General features: G+C 38.5%; 1 protein-coding gene across 1 annotated transcript in view; it reads right to left on the bottom strand.

The window, feature by feature from the left end:
- LOC140493986 (sialic acid-binding Ig-like lectin 12) overlaps positions 1–1,492 on the bottom strand; it is a 56,785-nt gene extending 55,293 nt beyond the window's left edge. Inside the window, exons 1-2 of the mRNA XM_072592921.1 lie at positions 1,305–1,492; positions 386–730 (exon numbers count right to left, since the gene is read on the bottom strand). Coding sequence (XP_072449022.1) covers positions 386–730; positions 1,305–1,353 — 394 coding nt within the window. The 5' untranslated portion in view covers positions 1,354–1,492. The remainder of the gene's footprint in view (positions 1–385; positions 731–1,304) is intronic.
- Positions 1,493–18,970: the final 17,478 nt, after the last annotated feature.

Raw genomic sequence — 18,970 nt, 5'->3', positions numbered from 1 at the left:
GGAATTTCCATAAAATCGAGGGAGGTAATAACTTATGGAATGAATAGAATAGGTAATGAATGTGGCAGAAATGCAAAATTTATATCAGTGATGGCCTATATATCTCCATGATTTGGAGATGCAAGTGTTGGTTTAAATGTTGCTTCCAAATAACTTTATCTATTCCACAGTGGTGAGATATCACAAACTTGATTCAGAGAACAATACTACAAACATGCAATGAATACTTCCTGCATTTTTTGAGCTAGCAATAGCTTGTTTGAATAATTATGTCTGATATTGAATGTTCTTATTGCTTGATGCAAATGTTGCTGTGTCCATAATGAATGCAATCTCAGTACTATCACTAGTTTTCTATTTGTTACTTGAAATGCAAATACGTTACCGTAAATCTGCAACCTTGTTCCTTGTCCTCTACTCTCCAATGGAGGGTAGACTTTCGGTAGCTTCACCATGCAGGTATAATTGTACTGAGAATGACCAAAAGAAACGTTTTCAATCTCCAGTGATGTGAAACAGCGTCTGAAACCACCCAGAGTAACATCACGAACACAGGTCAGCTTCTTAATGCTGGAGTTCTTATTTCCCAGTAGTGGCTCCCTCTGGAAATTAGCATGGATCCACTCAAGATTAGTTCCATTATAAATCCATGTACAGTTTATTGTGACTGATTCTCCTGTCAAGACACTGAGCAGGCGCGGCTGAGTCACCTCTCCAAGGAATGGTTCACCTGAAGGAATAAAGCAGCTCACCATTATCATCATCATTTGAAATTTTCTACCCATTGGATCATCTATGAAAAACATGATAATTTTACGTGTCTTCTCTCTGATTTGCGATGGTTTGTTTCCTAGTTTTCTGTGTTAAAATGGTGGGTTTTTTTTTCCTGGTCTGAATTTGCTTCTTTTTATGAAACCAGATTCAAAATCTTTCGGAGATCTTTGTTTCCAATTCTCCGAAGCTGCTGCTATCAATTTGAACAATTTGCAAAGAAAGGCCACCCTTTTTCTGAAGATCTTAAAAAAAACTTTAAATGTTCTGAATCCTATCGGCATTAGGATTCACGATCAGTATCCAAAGTATCGTCCCAACTGGAATGTAACTTTTACATAGGAGGTTTAACCCAATCACCATGATCTGGATATTTGAACAGTGTCGAAATTGTCCAAGTGACATGGTGATCTTTCACTTGCTCTGCAGTTCCACACTATATAGAAAAGCTGAAATACCCGAAAAGGGGGAATCCTATCCCTACAGCGCCAGCGCCGAGTGAATATCCCAATGTCCTGAGCAGAGCATCTTACCTCGAACTGCTGTTTGCAAAATGAAAAGCAGTTTCAGCAGCTGCTGCATCTTTCAGAGTTTCCGAACGCTCTGAAAACTGTTTCAGCTCCAGACCTGAAGCAGGAAGATTGTTGTCCTTGAGAGGGTTTCAGACATCAGTACAGATGCCCCGCCCGGGGAATAATTTATATTTCAGCCCGAAACCGGCAGCAACTGCGAAATGCCATGGGTTTTAGCTGCTGTAAGGAAGGAAGTTACGTGGGAAGTGAAAGGGTTTTTTTTTCCCCTCTCTACCTGTGTTCAGTCAATTCTGACGTTGTGACGTGTGAGAACTATTTTGGAGAAATTAAAAGCTGAAAGCTTGGGTTGAAAGGTACGGAATGCTGCCGTTGTATTTGTGCTGCACAGGAACTGATCCCGCCTTTGAACGTTGCTAGGAATGATTTCAATCCCACTTTGAACACTCCAATTAGAACCGTCTGGGTACATGACAAGAGTTAAAACCGTGGGTGAAATTGATTATTAATTTCTAACTGCACGCCTGTACAAACAAAACCCTTTATTTGGTTGAACTTTATCAATTAGATCAGAAAAACAGGAATAATTGATATTTTTCAGGCTAAAGAAAGATCGCAGTGCAGTTCCCCAGTGTTGGCATTGGGGATCCATTTTATTTCCAGATGTTCTGGAGCTCGGCATGCAGGGGAGAATTTCCAAGCTTGCAGATGACACTGCATTTGGGAGAATTATAAATTGTGAGTAGTGCAACTTCAAAATAACATTGAAAGATTTGTAGAGCGGACGGAGAGGTGGCAGCTGTGGTTCAACGCAGAGAAGTGTAAGGTGGTGCACTTTAGTTGGAAGAACACTCGGAGACAATATAAAATAGGGAAGCAGGAGCAGAGATTTTGGGGGACATATGCACAGATCATTGAAGGAGCTGAACAGCTGGAGAGAGCAGTAAGTAAAGCATCCTGTGCTCTTGGCCATGTTGAAAGAGGCATAATAATACAAGAGCAAGGCGATTTTGAACTCGGACAAGTCTCCTTTTAGACATTGGCTGGAGTATTGCGTATAGTTGTGTACACCATATCACAGAATGGATGTGAATGTGTTTGAGGGGAGTGCAGAAACGGTTTATAATAATGGTTGCAAGAATGAGAAGTGTCAGCGATAAGGACAGATTGGAATGTTGGGGCAGTTGTCCCTGGAAAGAAGCAGACTGAGGGAACATCAGATTGAGGTTTTCAAAATCAATAGAAGGCTGGATAGACCGCATAAGGTCACATTTACAAGTTACAAGAATGGGAGAGCATAGATTTAAAGAGATGTGTACATGAAGCAAGGGTGGAGTGAACTCGGCTTTTGTAATTCCCAGTAAGGAGTTAGGGTATGGAATGTACTGCCTGGATCAACTGGCCATTGGATGTCATTTTTGATAGTTATAGTATGCAAGCAATTGGGGAAAGGCAGGATATTGGCACTAGATGATGCAGCTGGTGCAAGCAGGGACAATGGGCTAATTGGCTTCCTTTCACTCTAATAATTCTGTGATTCTGGAAACTACACAGAATAATGTTTTAATAGTAACATTTTCTTGTTTAAGTTACAAATACACAGCTCCCTCTATTAGCTCAGGCTCAAGCATGCAGGTTAGATTTTATATCATTCATTGGACGTGGCTGTCACTGGCTGGGTCAGCTTTATTGTGGGTCAGAGGGCAGTTAAAGGACAACCACATTACTGTAGGTCAACAGCCACATGTAGGCCAGACCCACAGAGTTTCCTTCCTTTAAGAACAATAGGAAAATAAATAGATTTCCCTGACATACAACAGTAGTTTCATAGTCATCATTAAATCCCTAACTACAGATTTTTAAAATTAAATTCAAATTCCACCATCTGCCACGGACAGGATTTGAACCAGGATCCAATGACCCATTACCTGGGTCTTGGAATCAAGAATCTAACTATCAAACTCCAAGTCCATCACTCCCTGTCATGCTAAGGCTCAGCTATGGAATGAGCTGTACCAGCCTTTATGCATCCATAGTAAAATTTAGCCTCATGTTTGTTTGGAACCCTAAGACACCAAGGATTCATGTTAAATTGTAAAAACTGGGTTTTCACCTGATCCTAAACCTTCTTTGTGCAAATTCAAAGCATTGGACATTGCTTTTAGCTCAGGTTTTCAAACACATGCCTTTTGTGCAGTCATGGGTCAGACTGTGAGTTGACCCTTTATTTACAGTAACGTTGGCCATCCATGCACATCTGAAACTCTATCACGAACAGAATTTAACATTACTGCTTCTTATACAGTGATTGTCCACACTTTTCCCCATGTTGGTAACGAGAGCTCCACCTGGTGCATAACTGTAACATTACACTGTTAAGATTTCTGATTTGAGTGATGGGCCTCTCTTGTAATGTTCTGTTTCTGTGGTGTCTGAATCTACGTCAGTAACTAACATCTGTATTCCACCAACATTTTATAAATGAAACAGCAAAATGTTAATGACCTCGATAATCTGTTTGGTTTGTGATGATGATTGAAAAACAAGCACTGACAACAATATCAGGGATATATCCCCTGCTATTCTTCAATAAAACACCATTGCATATTTCACACCAATGGAAACCACTAGACGGGGATTTGGTCTAACAACTCATGTTATGACTTAGCAGGGAAGAGAGCATCGATAATCAAGCCCCAATCCATCACAAGGTTGTAAACACCCAATTTAAAACACAAGGTGAACAAATTGCATGACTTTTTGCTATTCAGCACAAAAGTAATTCACATTGGTTTCACCAACACTATTTAGTGACACATTTTAATTATTTTTGGAGCAGACAGCGTCTAATAAAATTCTTTTTTCTTCCCCTTAAGGAAACTTTAGAATCGGCTCCTTCACTTCTGGTCTGTTTAATTCTGTTACAATTGACCTGAGGTAGCTGAATGTTAGAAAGCATTAAAATTAATTTCTGTGACTGAACAGGCAGTGACTAAATAACTTCTGTATTGACTCTTAACGTGCCACAGCTCTAAACTATGCCTTTTCTCTATACGTTATTCAGCATAAACTTCTTTTTGTGTGTTGTTTCACTCCAAAGTGAGTTGTTTAGATATTTGGTTAGATAGTTGCTTGAAATACTGATTGAGCTGAAATAGAGGATCAGTTAAGATGCTTGCTCTGGAGAAAATGCTGGTTTCAAATTACTTTTTCCTTCACCAAGTAATCATAAGCCTTACGTCATCAAATTGCCAAGACATATGCTTTAAACTTTTGCATTCAGGGCAAATAAATTGTATTTAATTAAAATCACAGTTCCATTCTGAGAGGTAATAAACTTGTTAAAATAGCCACTCCATGAGAGAATTCTGTTATAAGTCTCTCATTTTTAACTGTGGATGGAAATCAGCACCAGGTCAGATCGCCTGCTGACACCATCAAACTCAATAGTGGAACTGAGCTATATGACAGAGAGAACCAACAAATTCCAAATTCATGCATTTCAGGACCACATGTCTTATTGTCTGATTTACCTTTGAGCCTTTAGACAGATGCCAAATATCAGATCCGACATTTCCATTCATACATCCTTAATAGGTGAATATTTGTAAATTTGTAGATAAAATAGTCCCAAGGCCAAAAATTGAATTTTTCATCATGTATTGTGTGCCAATCTGATTGTTCTACTGAGTGCTTTTGTTGGAAATAGTTTACTACAGACCACTGAAATATATCTGTCCCATCAACTAAAGGGACGGCATCAAGTAGGTTTAGACTTATTGAATCTCAGGTATTTCGATGTTTGTGTCTGATCAGCCACAACCTATTGAATAGAACAGCAGGGTCAAGGTGCCGAATGGCTGACACTGCTCCTAATCCATGTGTTCTCCATCACTTATTCAACACAATTTTCCAGGTACTAATGGCAAAATTAACACTTTGCACCTTCTTACACTCTGCTCACTTTAACCTCCACAGTAGCCTTCCAACCAGCTGATATCATTTTGATTGGTCACAATTAAGCAACAAGGCACAAGATTTGTGACAGACCAAAACAGAAATGCTACTCCAGCTTCACCATAATGAGGCTATTTTTTTGAGTTTCAAAGTCAGTTTCTCATCTTAGCACTGGCTAGTTTCAGGTTGTCACTTGAATTGTTGCTGCTGATATCTCGATGTGCAGTCTAAATATGTTTTCTCCCTGCCCTCCAGACTGTTGATTTCCTGCACCCTTGCATGAGAAACGTAGATCTGAGCTCAATTTTCCAAGAGTCGTGTAAACTGAGACATCTGAGTTCATGGTTCCTCTAGGCACTCTTTATTTCATCCCTTTTTATAACCATAGAGATTAAATGACCTTTAGCATTAACCTTTTGCTTGAGTCAGCAACCTAGTTTTAGTTCTTCCTTTCACAGCACGTTGATCTGGTGTTTGTGTGAAGGTGACATAATTTCCCAATATGCATGTTAACCCTCAACTCTGTGAACCAGAGGACCACTCTGAACCATGAGATCACATATGGATGCTGAAAACTATTAATAAGAATAAAAACAACATCCTGCAATCTTAATAGAGAGAAACAGCTAATGTTTAAGGTCTATGACTTTTCATCGATCCCGTTTTGACAAAAGGTCACTGAGCTGAAATGTTGATAGGAAGTTGCTGTGGAATGCAGGGTGTTTTTGGCTGGTTGGTGAATGATGGTAAGATCAGTACCAGACTATTGACCAAAATCAAAAGCCTATGGCAAAGATAATACCTGCTGAAAGCTGCCAGCCAATCACACATCATCAACTCTTTTGCTCAGCAACTCCACTGTAGGAGCCATGGTTCCTGCTGAAACATCAAGTAGAGATAAGTGGAGAACTGAGGAGCAACCAAAGTGATAGGTAGTTAACGCCATGTGGGCACTAAAGGGAAGAGCAGTGGTGGTGAGCAAGGATTCAGCCTGCCACCTTCCATTGGTAAATCACTTGATTGAGAATTGATAATTTTAATCATGCTATTCCACTAGTACGCCATTCCACTTTCCAACCGCACCACAAAAGATAACAAACTGCCAGTGTGGTACAGGTTGTATGTTGACAATGTGTCTGCTGCTGGGTTAATACCAAAAGCACTTTGATGAGGCATTCAATGGGTCATCAATGTCCACTGAAGGCTCTGAGTGGTGGTGGGATAACACATCCAGGAAATCATCAGTGATAACTATTAATGTTGAAGGCATTAAGACACCTTTACATCGTCGTTCCATCACTTTCCCTTTAGGATCATGTCTACTTGCGTGCTGTTTATGCATTAAAGCAAACCATTGGGCACTGTCAAGTCCACTCCACACAAATGTCTGTTTTAATGTGGAATTCCTGCCACTGCTTGTGAAAGAAAGAACTATGACTCTTAAAAACAGGACATAGCACAGGACAGAGATGGATGTAATCCATGCTGACTAAAGTCTGCAGATTTTAGTCCCAGAGTCTGAATGGTCAAGAGGTTTGCTTTACCAAGAATCAGAGTTGACCCTGACACAATTGAAGCACCTTCATTAAAATGATGTGTAGTTGTTTGCCACAACTTCTCACTCATTTGCTATTACAGGACAGTCTCTGCAGCACTGTCATCCATTCCAGTTTTATGAAGTGTTCATCTCTTGTTTCGGATTGAATTTTGTGATACAAACATTCACACTATCTTAATGAGGAAACATCATGAATATGTATTTGAGCCACAGAGTTATCTAGCACAGAAATACACCCTTCAGTGTATTCAGTCCATGCCAACCAGATATCCCAAATCAATCTGATCCCATTTGCCAGCATTTGGCCCATATCCCTCTAAAATGTTCCGAACCATCCAGATGTCTTTTAAGTGTTGTAATTGCACCTGCCTATACTATCTCTGCTGGCATCTCGTTGGAGCAACACATGACTCTCCACATGAAAAGGTTGCCCCAAATCTTTTAAATCTTTCCCTTCTCACCTTAAATCAAGTCCTTTTGTGACTAAGAATTGCTGAATTTTTCAGGACTTTTAAACTATGCAACCTCTAATCCCCACTGTCTCCATCAGATATTCTCTCTTTTGAACTCATTACTTTTATGTCTGTGAGTATGTGTTTGATGTTGCACTTTATTACAATTTTCTTGGAGTTAGTAGGTCATAAAATTTCTCTTTCTTTCATTCAAGAAAGTATTGGTGATTGTCTCTTTCATTTTCACAGTGAATAATATTTACATTGGAATCTGAGAGCAGCATTCTTAAAATAAATAAAAATATTTTGTTGCAAATGAATAGGAGGATTCAAAAGAGGGATGCCAAATTGCCTCACCTCATCTGTCAGGATGTGCCACATGCTGTACTATGTTTTGTACAACAGGAGTCTAACCATAAACGCTACAATGGATATTGACAGAGATGTGAAAGACACTGAACATTGCAACTTTAATTCTCAGAAATTGAACACAAGTATTATTAACAAAAAAAATTGTTGATGTTTACCTAGTGGGAATTTTGCACCAAACTTTTTCTCATTCTCTACCAATGGAATTACAGTGTAAAATATAACCTTTTACTATTGATACATCTCTCTAATATTCAGATATGAGAATTAGTACGAATAATGAGGTAACATTCAAAGTTCAATTAAACACTATCATTTTTACTTGGTGTGAACAATACAATCAACCTGTTCCTGTAGTCTTTGAAGTCTTCAAGATATGAAGAGGAAAAGATAGGGTAGATAAATATAAACCGTTTCCACTGGATGAATATTTGAAAACTCAGCGCTAAAATCTGAGAATTACAGCAAAACTGTTCACAAGTTCAGCAGGATATTGCTTCCTGACACAGAAAAAGCAGTCCTACTCAGAGGGTTAAGCTACAATTACAAAGACGTGAGTAAAAAGGACTTCCTCGCAGCATTTGAATCCATAATAAAAAATAATGGTCTTTCAGACGAAACACAGCAGGTCATAAGACAAGCTATTGCACATACGATAGGCCGAAAAAAGGAAGGTAGCTCACTTAATGCTCAAGAAAATAAAGCCTTAGAAAGGGTTAAAAAATACAAAATCATTGTAATAACTCCTGCACACAAGGGATGCATGACCGTTATTTTAAACATCTTAAAAAGGCAAATGCTCTGCTTGCAGATACTGACACTTACCAGCAGGTGGCGATAACCCAACCCCGCAACTACCAAACAGAATCTCATCCTTTCTAACAGTACTTAAAAAATCAGGAGAACTAAACAGGACAGACTTCCAAAATATGAAACCAGATGGGTCCAATAATCCACACTTCAACAGATTACCAAAAATACACAAACCTGCCCCCCCACCACCACCCCCAAGACCCATAGTCTCCCTATCTGGTTCACCAATACACAGACTAGCCAAGGAACTCCACCAAAAACTAAAACATCTAATTGAAGATTCACTCCATTCACTCCATCCCAGAATTCCTGAATAACATCAAAGACACCAAGACAGAAGAGGACAAAATAATGGTCTCCTTTGACGTAACAGCCCTTTTCACATCAATTAACATTGACCTGGCCAAAGAAACACTGGCATCACTCCTAGGAAAACAAGGACAACAAACACAAGACAACACCAACTTCATCAGCAAAGACAACATACTCAAACTAGTGGACCTGTGCCTTACCACCCACTTTACATTCAATAACAAAACCTACAAACAAATCAAGGGAACACCAATGGGATCACCAATATCAGGGCTCATAGCAGAAGCAGTAATGCAGAGACTTTGACAAGCTGCCCTCCCATCTATCCAACCCAAACTTTGGGTCCGCTACATGGATGACACCTTTGTCATCACAAAATGGAACAAATTAGAGGAAACATACAACACCATCAACAACATCCTGACAGGGATGAAACCCACAAAAGAGGAGGAGAACGACAACAGATTCCCGCTCCTAGACATGACAGTTGAACATATAGTTAACAGAGAGCTTCAAACCAGCATCTACAGAAAAACAACAAACACAGATCAAATACTTAACTTCAGAAGCAATCATCCCAACACCCACAAACGGAGCTGCACCAAGACATTATTTCAACAAGCTATATCACACTGCAGCACCCAAGAACTACAAAAAGCAGAAGAAAAATATTTGTACAATGTTTTCAAGAAAAATGGATACCCAAAAAACACAATCCGCCGATTCCTCAGAAACAAACCCAAATAAGCAGACAGCCAAAAATGAAAACCACATTACCTTACATCAAAGACATATCAGAAATGACTTCCAGAATACTGAGACCCCTTAGCATCATGGTCGCCTAGAAACCTACCAACACACGTAAACAGCGACTAATGAACCTAAAGGATCCATTAGATACTACCAGCAAAACTAACATCATTTACAAGATACTATGCAAGAACTGTAAAAAACACTACAGTGGACAAACAAAAAAGGAACTTGCCACCAGGATACATGAACACCAATTGGCCACTAAAAGACATGACCCACTATCACTGGTTTCCATACATACAGACAAAAAAGGCCACCACTTTCACTAGGTCAGTACACACGTCCTAGAGTAGGCAAAACAAAGACATGCACAAGAATTCTTAGAGGCATGGCATTCTAATCAGAACTTCATCAATAAACACATTGATTTAGATCCTATCAACCTTCCTTAAAAAAAAACTGGAAATGACATGACCTACCTTAAGAAACCAAGACCTAGAAATAGAGAGGTGGGACATGCCACTCGCACTTCACCAGAGACTCGTAACTGATGATGTTACATAGTATGGAGTTGAAATGTCTGAAAACAAACCTTCCAGCTCAGCGAGCTAACTTACATACTTGGGATATTACATTGACAATGTTCTATTGTACTAAACAAATCATTTTAAGTTACAAGTGTCCAATGAGGCATCTCGTTCCCTGTTCAAACTATGGTATTGGAGACTCTTTGACAATGATCACTTGTTTCAATTCCTTTGGTAATTTATTCACTTCTTGTCAATGTTGCAGATGCTTTCGGGATCTTTTATCAGTAAATTTAACAGCAGCACTCGTTTTTGTTCATACAACTGTACTATGATTAAATAATCCAAATCACTTCAGATGCAGACTTCTTTCAAACTGTTGGATGTAAAATTAAAGGCAAAGTTAATCTTCCAATGGATTAATTCCAACAAATCCTGTCTCCTCTGCATTTGAAAAAAGCGCCAAATTCTGAAATCAGCCAACAACATTAATTGTGTGATTGTTTTGCAGCTTTCAAAGTACTTAGAAAAGAAACGCTAAACAAGCATTTAAAATTGAAGCTTCTTTGTATGGAAAGCTTTTTCAGATAGAAAATAGCATGAAAGCAAAAGATAGTTTTGAGTCTGACTCATTTTATGACATGTTGTGCTGTTTGATGAATATTCCTGAGCCTAGGAAACATACTGATCAGTGCCTCCACCTGTTTTCAATGGAACAGAACTTATAGGTAAGGACTTCAGGAGTATTGCTGAACAAAAGAGACCTTGGAGTGCAGGTTCATAGTTTCTTGAAAGTGGGGTTGCTGGTAGATGGGATGGATGTTTGGATGCTTGCCTTTATTGGACAATGCATTGAATATAGGAGTTGGGAGGTTATGTTGCTGGTGTACATTAGTTAAGCCACTTTTGGAATTCTACATAAATTCTGGTCTCCTTGTTATTGAATGAATGTTGTGAACCTTGAAAGGGTTCAGAAAACATTTACAAAGATATTGCCAGTGTTGGAGGGCTTCAGCTATAGGGAGAGGCTGAGTAGACTGGGGCTATTTTCCCTGGAGCATCGGAGATTGAGGGGAGACCTTATAGAGGTTTAGAAAATCTGAAAGAACATGGATATGTTATATAGTCAAGGTATTTTCCCCAGCATAACGGAGTTCAAAGCTGGATGGCATAGGTTTAAGATGACAGGGGAAAGATTTAAAAGGGATCTGAGGGGCAAATTTTTCATGCAGAGGGTGATGTGTGTATGGAATGAGCCGCCAGTGGAAGTGGTGAAGGCTAGTACAATTACAACATTTAAAAGGCTTTTGAATGGGTATATAAATAGGAGAAGTTTAGAGGGATATGGGCTAATTGTTGGCAAATAGGACTAGATTTCTGCTTGACATAGATGAGTTGGACCAAAAGGTTTGTTTCCGTGTTATATCCTCTATGACTATGACTATCACCACAGGAAATGACAGCACCAACCCAAAGAAACCCAAACATATAAATAGAAAGCAGGAATTATCAACAGTGCTTCACCTGGAGGCCCACTGAAGATATTACCTAGCAAGGTGATGAAACATCTGGAAATAAACCTTCCAACTCAGCGAGCAAACCTATGTCCAGAACTGCATAGAAGTCTATTTTCAAATGCGCATGTAGTCTTCCTTTTTCTGCTGTCATAATGTGTGTTTTGAGGCAGTTTCATAGACATAGAATAACAAAATGGTCACTATTGCTCTGGCTAATTGTATATTGCTGCATGCATATGTCTTTAGTGATAAAATTTAGTAGAATTTTGTATAAGAACATGAAAGAATTCATGCCCAATAAAGCAATTTATTACTGAGATTGAAGTTGAATTATTTTACCATTATAGATATCAATGAAAATATTCATAATTTAATGTTTCTTGGAGATTGAAGCTTCACTTGTTACCTGTTATTCAGCAATTAACTAAGCAGCTCAGTGTGGTTAGAATCAAAATGAATGCAGCAACAGCAATGGATCACCCAATCAAAATCCACAACCACATGTCACCTGAAAGAAATTTGCAAAACTTTATCATGGCATTTTTACATTAAATACTTTCGCACGGTTCAGATGCTAAATATTCCATTAGTTTATTGCATAGTTGGTATAAATTCAACCAATCAGACCTCGCCCATCAGTTTTAAGAAGAGGGAAGCATTATTTTTTTCCCCAGTCCTTTTAAATTTGGGAAAATACTGATTCAAAGTGTACTCAAAAATAACAGCACCTGAACAAGATATAATATTATTAATATGCAAGTTGGCCATTGGTGTAGATCAAAGAGAACATTCCTCATCAAATGCAAATATTCACAGACTGGAGATCTATTCCCTCATTACAGTTATCAAAGTTGAAACTCATCCTTCACCTCCCATCATCTTCATGGTGTTGCTCCAATTGCTCATTAAATATCAAGTAACTTTCAGACAGAGACATACTTTTGTAGCTAAAAGATAATGGCAATGTGATCACCAGGTCAACAATTAAAAACTGACCATCAAACTATCTTGTGTAAGGCATTGACAATTAAGTGTGGACTCTTTTTCATTCTGGTAGTCAATGATTGTTGGAGATTTTATATGTCTAATTTCACAAGGTCAATCAGTTTTTTCTCCTCATTTCTTAAGAAGAGACCCCTTTTCCAGTGAAAGCTGCTCATAATTAATTCTCCTTTTACATTTTTTGAGAGCTTTATACATGCATAGGAACACAAAACATACCTTTTTGAACAGTTTTCAACCAAAGACTTGCATTTCTCCAACCATAACTGTTGTTCGCCATACACCAATAGACTCCTGCATCTTCAAACTGGAAATTAATTTTCTGTAATTTTGAGCTGTGTAATCCAGTTGCCATTTGTACCATTTCAGTGGACTCTTCCCCATCCTTCAGCCAGACCACAGTCGAGGCAGGGTTACTATATGCAGAGCATCTCAATTCCAGGGATGAATTTGTATTGACAGTGATGGAGTTCCTGGTCCCTGTATGGCAAATATCACTGCGGTTTAATCAGTATGTTATTGTGAGAAATTGTGGACCATCTGAAGTAAAACAGAATAAAAGATTTTGTGTAACAGCATTGGGACTAAGGTTATGGTTAGAACAATTATAAATAAAATTGCACAAAAAGATACAAAATTAACTATATTTATATGAACACAATATCGGCAAATTACTTCAAGGATGATATTTTATACAGCAGCACCATTTGTTTATGTGCAAAAATTGACTGAATGGGCAAAGTGCCTAATCTTGCACGAGAAGGTTTGAAAAGCCTGGAAAACAATTAATCAAATTGTCAGGTAAGGCCAAGCTTTGGTGTCAAAAGCTTAAAGATTGTGTTAGGAGGAGAAAATATCTGCAATGTTACACAACTTGGAGGTGCTGCCAGAGACGGAGTCAGACCAGGGACAATGTGATAGGTTTTATTTCCAAATGGAATATATGTACAGAAGGGAGTGTCTGCAGAATGCCATATTTTCAACTTAGAAGAAAACTGAATGATGCTTTTAGAATACTGTGGATGCATTGATGTAGCAAATTCCAGAGGTGACCCATACAAACCACTGGTGAAGAAGTGAATGATTCCTTTATCAATGGTTTTTGCTGCTTCAGTAAATGTTAGTCAGCACACTGGATAACCCTCTGCTTCTACTCAAATGAAACAAACTCACTTTAAAAATTCATTTAAATGAGCAGGTTTTAATATGGAGGGCAAAACCAGCAATGTAGCCCATTCTCCGTATTCTCAGCAATTTCAGTTAGGATTATATGATGGAGCATTTTACTTATACTTTGTGTTGTTTACCATTTCTGAAAACAGCAACATTGTTGAGGAGAATGCTCATTCAACATCCACATTGATTTTTACATTCAATTTCAGTCTGGATTAGGGTTCATGTCTGGGGTGAAGTTCTTGTAAGGAGGTGAAAGTGCTGCTATTCTAATGAAGCGTGCACAACATTTAGCCCAGGTGAAAGAGGAAATGCAATTGAAAATGGCAATAGCATTGAGGTTAATACTCACACATAACATCTAGATTGATCTTTTTTATTACTGGTTTTTTGAAAGTCATATGACTTATCTGACATGTACAGAGACTTCCATGGTCAGCCACTTGAGAAATGATCTCAAATTCACTGGTGGCAACAGGTTTACCATTAACCATTCCTTTCAGGTTTGGGACAGTGATGCTTGTCATCATGTTTGTTCCATTAATGGTCCAGGTAAAGGAGATGTTCTCAGAGTCCAACCCCTGGGCAGAGCAGGTCAGGATAGACTTTTGTCCAGCAACCAAACCACCATCCACAATGGAAATTTTAGGGAGTTCTGAGAGAGAGGGAAAACATCAGCTTTGTCATTGTGAATTTTTAAAAATTCAGTCCGTTGAAGACAATGGCAAAACACTGGCAATTTTTAGTGCTAGAATTCTGAAAGTGTACTCAGTCGCACATCACAACAACACCTCAGAGTGGTCCATGAACTGTACATTTGTATAACTCCTTCAGCCCCCTTTAATTTTTCAAGTTATCCAATTCAAAAATAATTTGCACCATGGCTACAGCCTAAACCAAGATCCGATGGTAGGTTATAGCACAACGTCTGCTGAAAAATGATTAAATGACTCGAAACTGATAGTTATTAGTTAAACACAGGTATAAAGATGAAAGATAGACAGATGTAACAGCTACTTCTAAAAATGAAAATATGACAAGTCTGGTAATGCTGCCACACTGATACGTGCCTGACGATTCCTAGGTTGAAAACTGGAAGTCAGAAATCAGCAACTGATATGAAAAAGTTGCAAGTTATTTCCACAGGAGAACTGAGTGGAGCAGTGGAAGGAAGTGGTGATGATGCCTTGATTTTGTTTTTTTATGTCATTTGTTATGAAGTTGAAGGCATGTACTGTACCTTTAAAAGAGAGTGAATGTTGTTTTGCACTGAGAGCTTATAAGTATCTGTCGTATGACTAGCTAGTGGTCTCAGAGTGTACTGGAAAATTGAAAATATGTAATATTTGACTGTGAAATGGATGCCTGAGTTTTGGTTACTGTTTTGACAACAATTCGAATTTAGCCAATCAATTTAAATTATGCCCCAGGATACTAAAACACGATTGAGTTAATTGTTAATGTTTTATTGTTTTTGCCAACCTCGGACCAATGAGATGATATGCTCAGCGGTAAGAAGAAAGTCACCGACGACAACAGCTGCTGTGTGGTTTTGAAATTAAGTTGATGTAATTTTAATACGGGTTTTTATTGGATCAATATATTGTTATATAGTTGGAAGCAGATAACAAGCAGGGGCTACGAGTTGTAAATAGTTGTTATTTAATGTTCACTTTTAGAATTAAGGAATAAATTTATATGATTTTCTTTAAGTAGTGGAATTTTGGATTTCTTTGCCATTTATATTTTAACACATTACAAGGCAAGGTGAGCTTTTTTGGGTGTTTGGTTCAATTAACAGAAGGGTTCACCACCGTGTCATAACACGTTGCACTGTGTTGTTTCGGTCCTTTAACTGTTTTCCATTGTTCTATTTCATTGTTGAATAATCTGTCTCTAATAGTGTCTTTCAAAGTTCTTTTCGATGTTCTGTGATAAGCCTGCCTTAGGGAAAGCAAAGCAAAACAGCAGTGTTGTCAGCTTTGATTAAACAAATGTTCCATTAGGAACAGAAACTTGTTAATTGCACTGGAATCCCTTGGGGTGTCCTTCTGTTTTATTTTTGTGAGAAGTTTAACATTCTCACCTTTTGCAGCACTCATTGTGATGACCAAAGGTTAATCAAATTCTCGATAATTCTCACAAAAAATGTCAGTCTGTGCTTTACCTGACCTCAGTGAATTTTAAGAAGAAAATTTAGCCTTTTTCACAAAGTATATAATTTAATTACACAATTGTGATGACGATACTGTACATTCATTAACATCTGAATGAACAGTTTACTCAAAATTTGAAGAAACACTGCTGCACATGTTCCCAAGCATGTCCTGCCCACAGAAATCAAGACAAGTCCATAGTTGTTAATTACTGCACTATCACTCCTCTCTAAGTCATCAGAAAAGTGATAGGTGGTGCCATTGATGATCTATCAAGGGGAACTCAAGTAGTTCTGTTAAAAAAAAGAGCTTATTATTTTTTTAAAATAAATGCATTTCCTCATTATTAATGGAAAGAATTGCTATTGAAAATGTCACTTTTCAGACTTTTTATGGTAGCAACTAAGCTACTTATCAGACAACTACAACTCTACAATGCAGGAAATGTAATTCCCCATTATCTACCCACACTAACAGAAAAGCTGTGGTCAGGTGACCCATGACCATCTGGATTGTTACAGAAGTATCGAATTTGGTCATGAGCAAAGATAAAAACTCAACTATTGAAGCTAAGTCTAAACCTGGCCAGATTCTGCAACCTGGAACAGATAGTATTCATGAAGCCAGGCCTTGAACAATCAGCTTCTCGTCGAAGCCCGTCAGGTCTGAAACTGTCTGGCCACATGTTAATGGCCACATTGTTTGAGAATGATCTGTTGCGAATACCTCCAGTGAAGCGGCTTTGTTAGGAGAATGCTATGCAGACTTGGTGGCATCCAGCTGATTCAAAACGATATTCTGCGACTTCCAAATGTAGAAAGCAGTTGCCTCATTGGATCTTCCTGCCCCTGCCCAATGCTGCCCATGGATACAGGTCAACTAGTCTTCAAGAAGATCACAAAGAGGTGGTAACCTGGAGCCCCAACTCACTCTGCTTTTGCACCCTCTTAAAAGGCATCTCCAGAGATCACCATCGACTGGTAGCCAAGTTGAACAGCATCTCGAGCCCCTTGTAACTGATGAACATCCTCTGACTGACCAAATGTAGAATACCACCTCTGTAAGACAACCTGAAGACCAGAACCAGCCAGAGACGAGAGGAGAAGCTCAAATCAATGACTGCAGATCCTGAAAGATATCAGCCAAACCTCAAAGACTGAGGAACTGCCTGTCCCAGCCTTATTAAATAGGTATTACCAGTCTTCAGAAAAGCAATTAAAATATTGTAATAGGGACCTGTGGATAGGGTGCAGTGAATCCTCAGAAATGCGTGTCAGAGTAGATAATAAATGTAGTTTTGAGACTGGTTACTTTGAGATTTAAGACTCCTGCTGAATAATCCTGCAAACAGACTGATAAAGTTTTATAGAATTTAATTAAAGGACAACAGTAGATGCTGTTAAATGGTTGTCTTTCCTTGATAAAGTGTTCAATAAAGTTGTGTTGGACTTTATTCCTAACTCTTTTCCTCTTTGTCGATGTCATCATGTAGCACACCTGAGTTAAAACGGTTACTGCAAAATGGTCATTGTACATTTATGCAGTTTTTACTTTACAACAATACTTCAATAAAAAGTTTTTATATGATGTCATTCACCAAACACAAAGGTAGCCTTCTTTATGAAATGACTGGTTCCTCCTGGACTTTGAGCAGTCTCCTTCCCCTGTCCTGCCATCTTAAGTCCTTTTGTCTCCTTTGAATAAGTTTGACACAATCCTGTTGAAAGCAGACCACTTCATCCACACACTACCCACCATGTTTAAATTTACTTTCCTTCTCCAACTATTTTCATGTATTCATTCACATGATGAGGGCATTGCTATTTGGACCAACATCTATTGCTGATTCCTGATTGCCCAGTTTTATAATGTCATTGTTTTTTATTGCTACACCTTTATTTACACAGAAACATAACACAGAAGATAGGAATAGGGGTAGAACATTTGACCCCTCAAATCTCTGTCACCATTCAATGTGATTATCGGTGATCACTAAGGTAAATACTCTAATCCATCACTTTAGCCACAAGAGGCATATCAACCACTTTCTTCACAGTGTTTTGGCCGGAACCACTTTCTATGGAAGTGAATTCCACAGGCTCACTAATCTTTGGTTGAAAACATTTCTCCCCATCTCAGCCCTACAATCACTTATCATTAAACAATGACCTCTGGTTCTGGACTGCCCCAAACAACAGGAGCATCATTACTGAATCAAATCTGTCCCATCCCTGCTAGAGTTTTATAGGTTTCTATAAGATCCCCCTCATTCTTCTAATTTCCAGTGAATACCATCCTAACCAATTCAGTCTATCGTAAATCATAGGCATCACTTTGCTGCTCTCACTCTCTTGCAAGAACATCTTTTCTGAGATAACAAAACTCCATGCACTATTACAGATGTGACAATATTGTATAATTACATCAAGACATCCTCATTTCTGTACTTGAATCCTCTCACTATGATGGCCAACATAAGTGTACCTTCTGTTATGGACCAGGCCAGAGCCCCTCACAAAGCATTTCAAGAAGGTAGCCCAGACCCTAACTTTGCTAGTTGTTTTAAGCAGGTGTAATGTGGATATCCCAGGAAACATTCAATTGGTCAGACCACTTAGTTTTAAACAACACAGAATTTATTTACAAGATTACCGAATGAAACACAAACAGAATACAGGAGGACTTAATCTATCCGAAGACTCAACAGATTATCCCAACTTAATCATGCTGTTCCAAATACTTGCAACAATCTCAATAAAGACCTCTTGGCACAAAATGTAAAATCAAACACAGGGTCTTACAGGAGAGATATCAGAGAGAGAGGAGGAACAGCCTGGACCTGCTACTTTGGCTCTAGCAACTTTCCAACAATATTGCTGAAAACCAAACCAAACCACAGAGAAGCTGTTTTGGGAGAACAGGCCATTCCCCTTTCATTATACAAGTGTGTTTTTTTTTCAATAACTTGAAAGCCTGTTGCCTGAGGCAGTATTTGTTAGCTGTATTCAAACTGGTCCTAAAACCCTTCAACTTAAGACTTTTCAGAATCTGTGTCTTTCATGACCTTTCTGAAAAAATAC

This window comes from Chiloscyllium punctatum, chromosome 23 (assembly GCF_047496795.1).
Source record: "Chiloscyllium punctatum isolate Juve2018m chromosome 23, sChiPun1.3, whole genome shotgun sequence".
NCBI lineage: Eukaryota > Metazoa > Chordata > Chondrichthyes > Orectolobiformes > Hemiscylliidae > Chiloscyllium > Chiloscyllium punctatum.
Note: the sequence above shows the minus strand (reverse complement) of the source record. Positions and strands in the feature narration are given on the sequence as shown.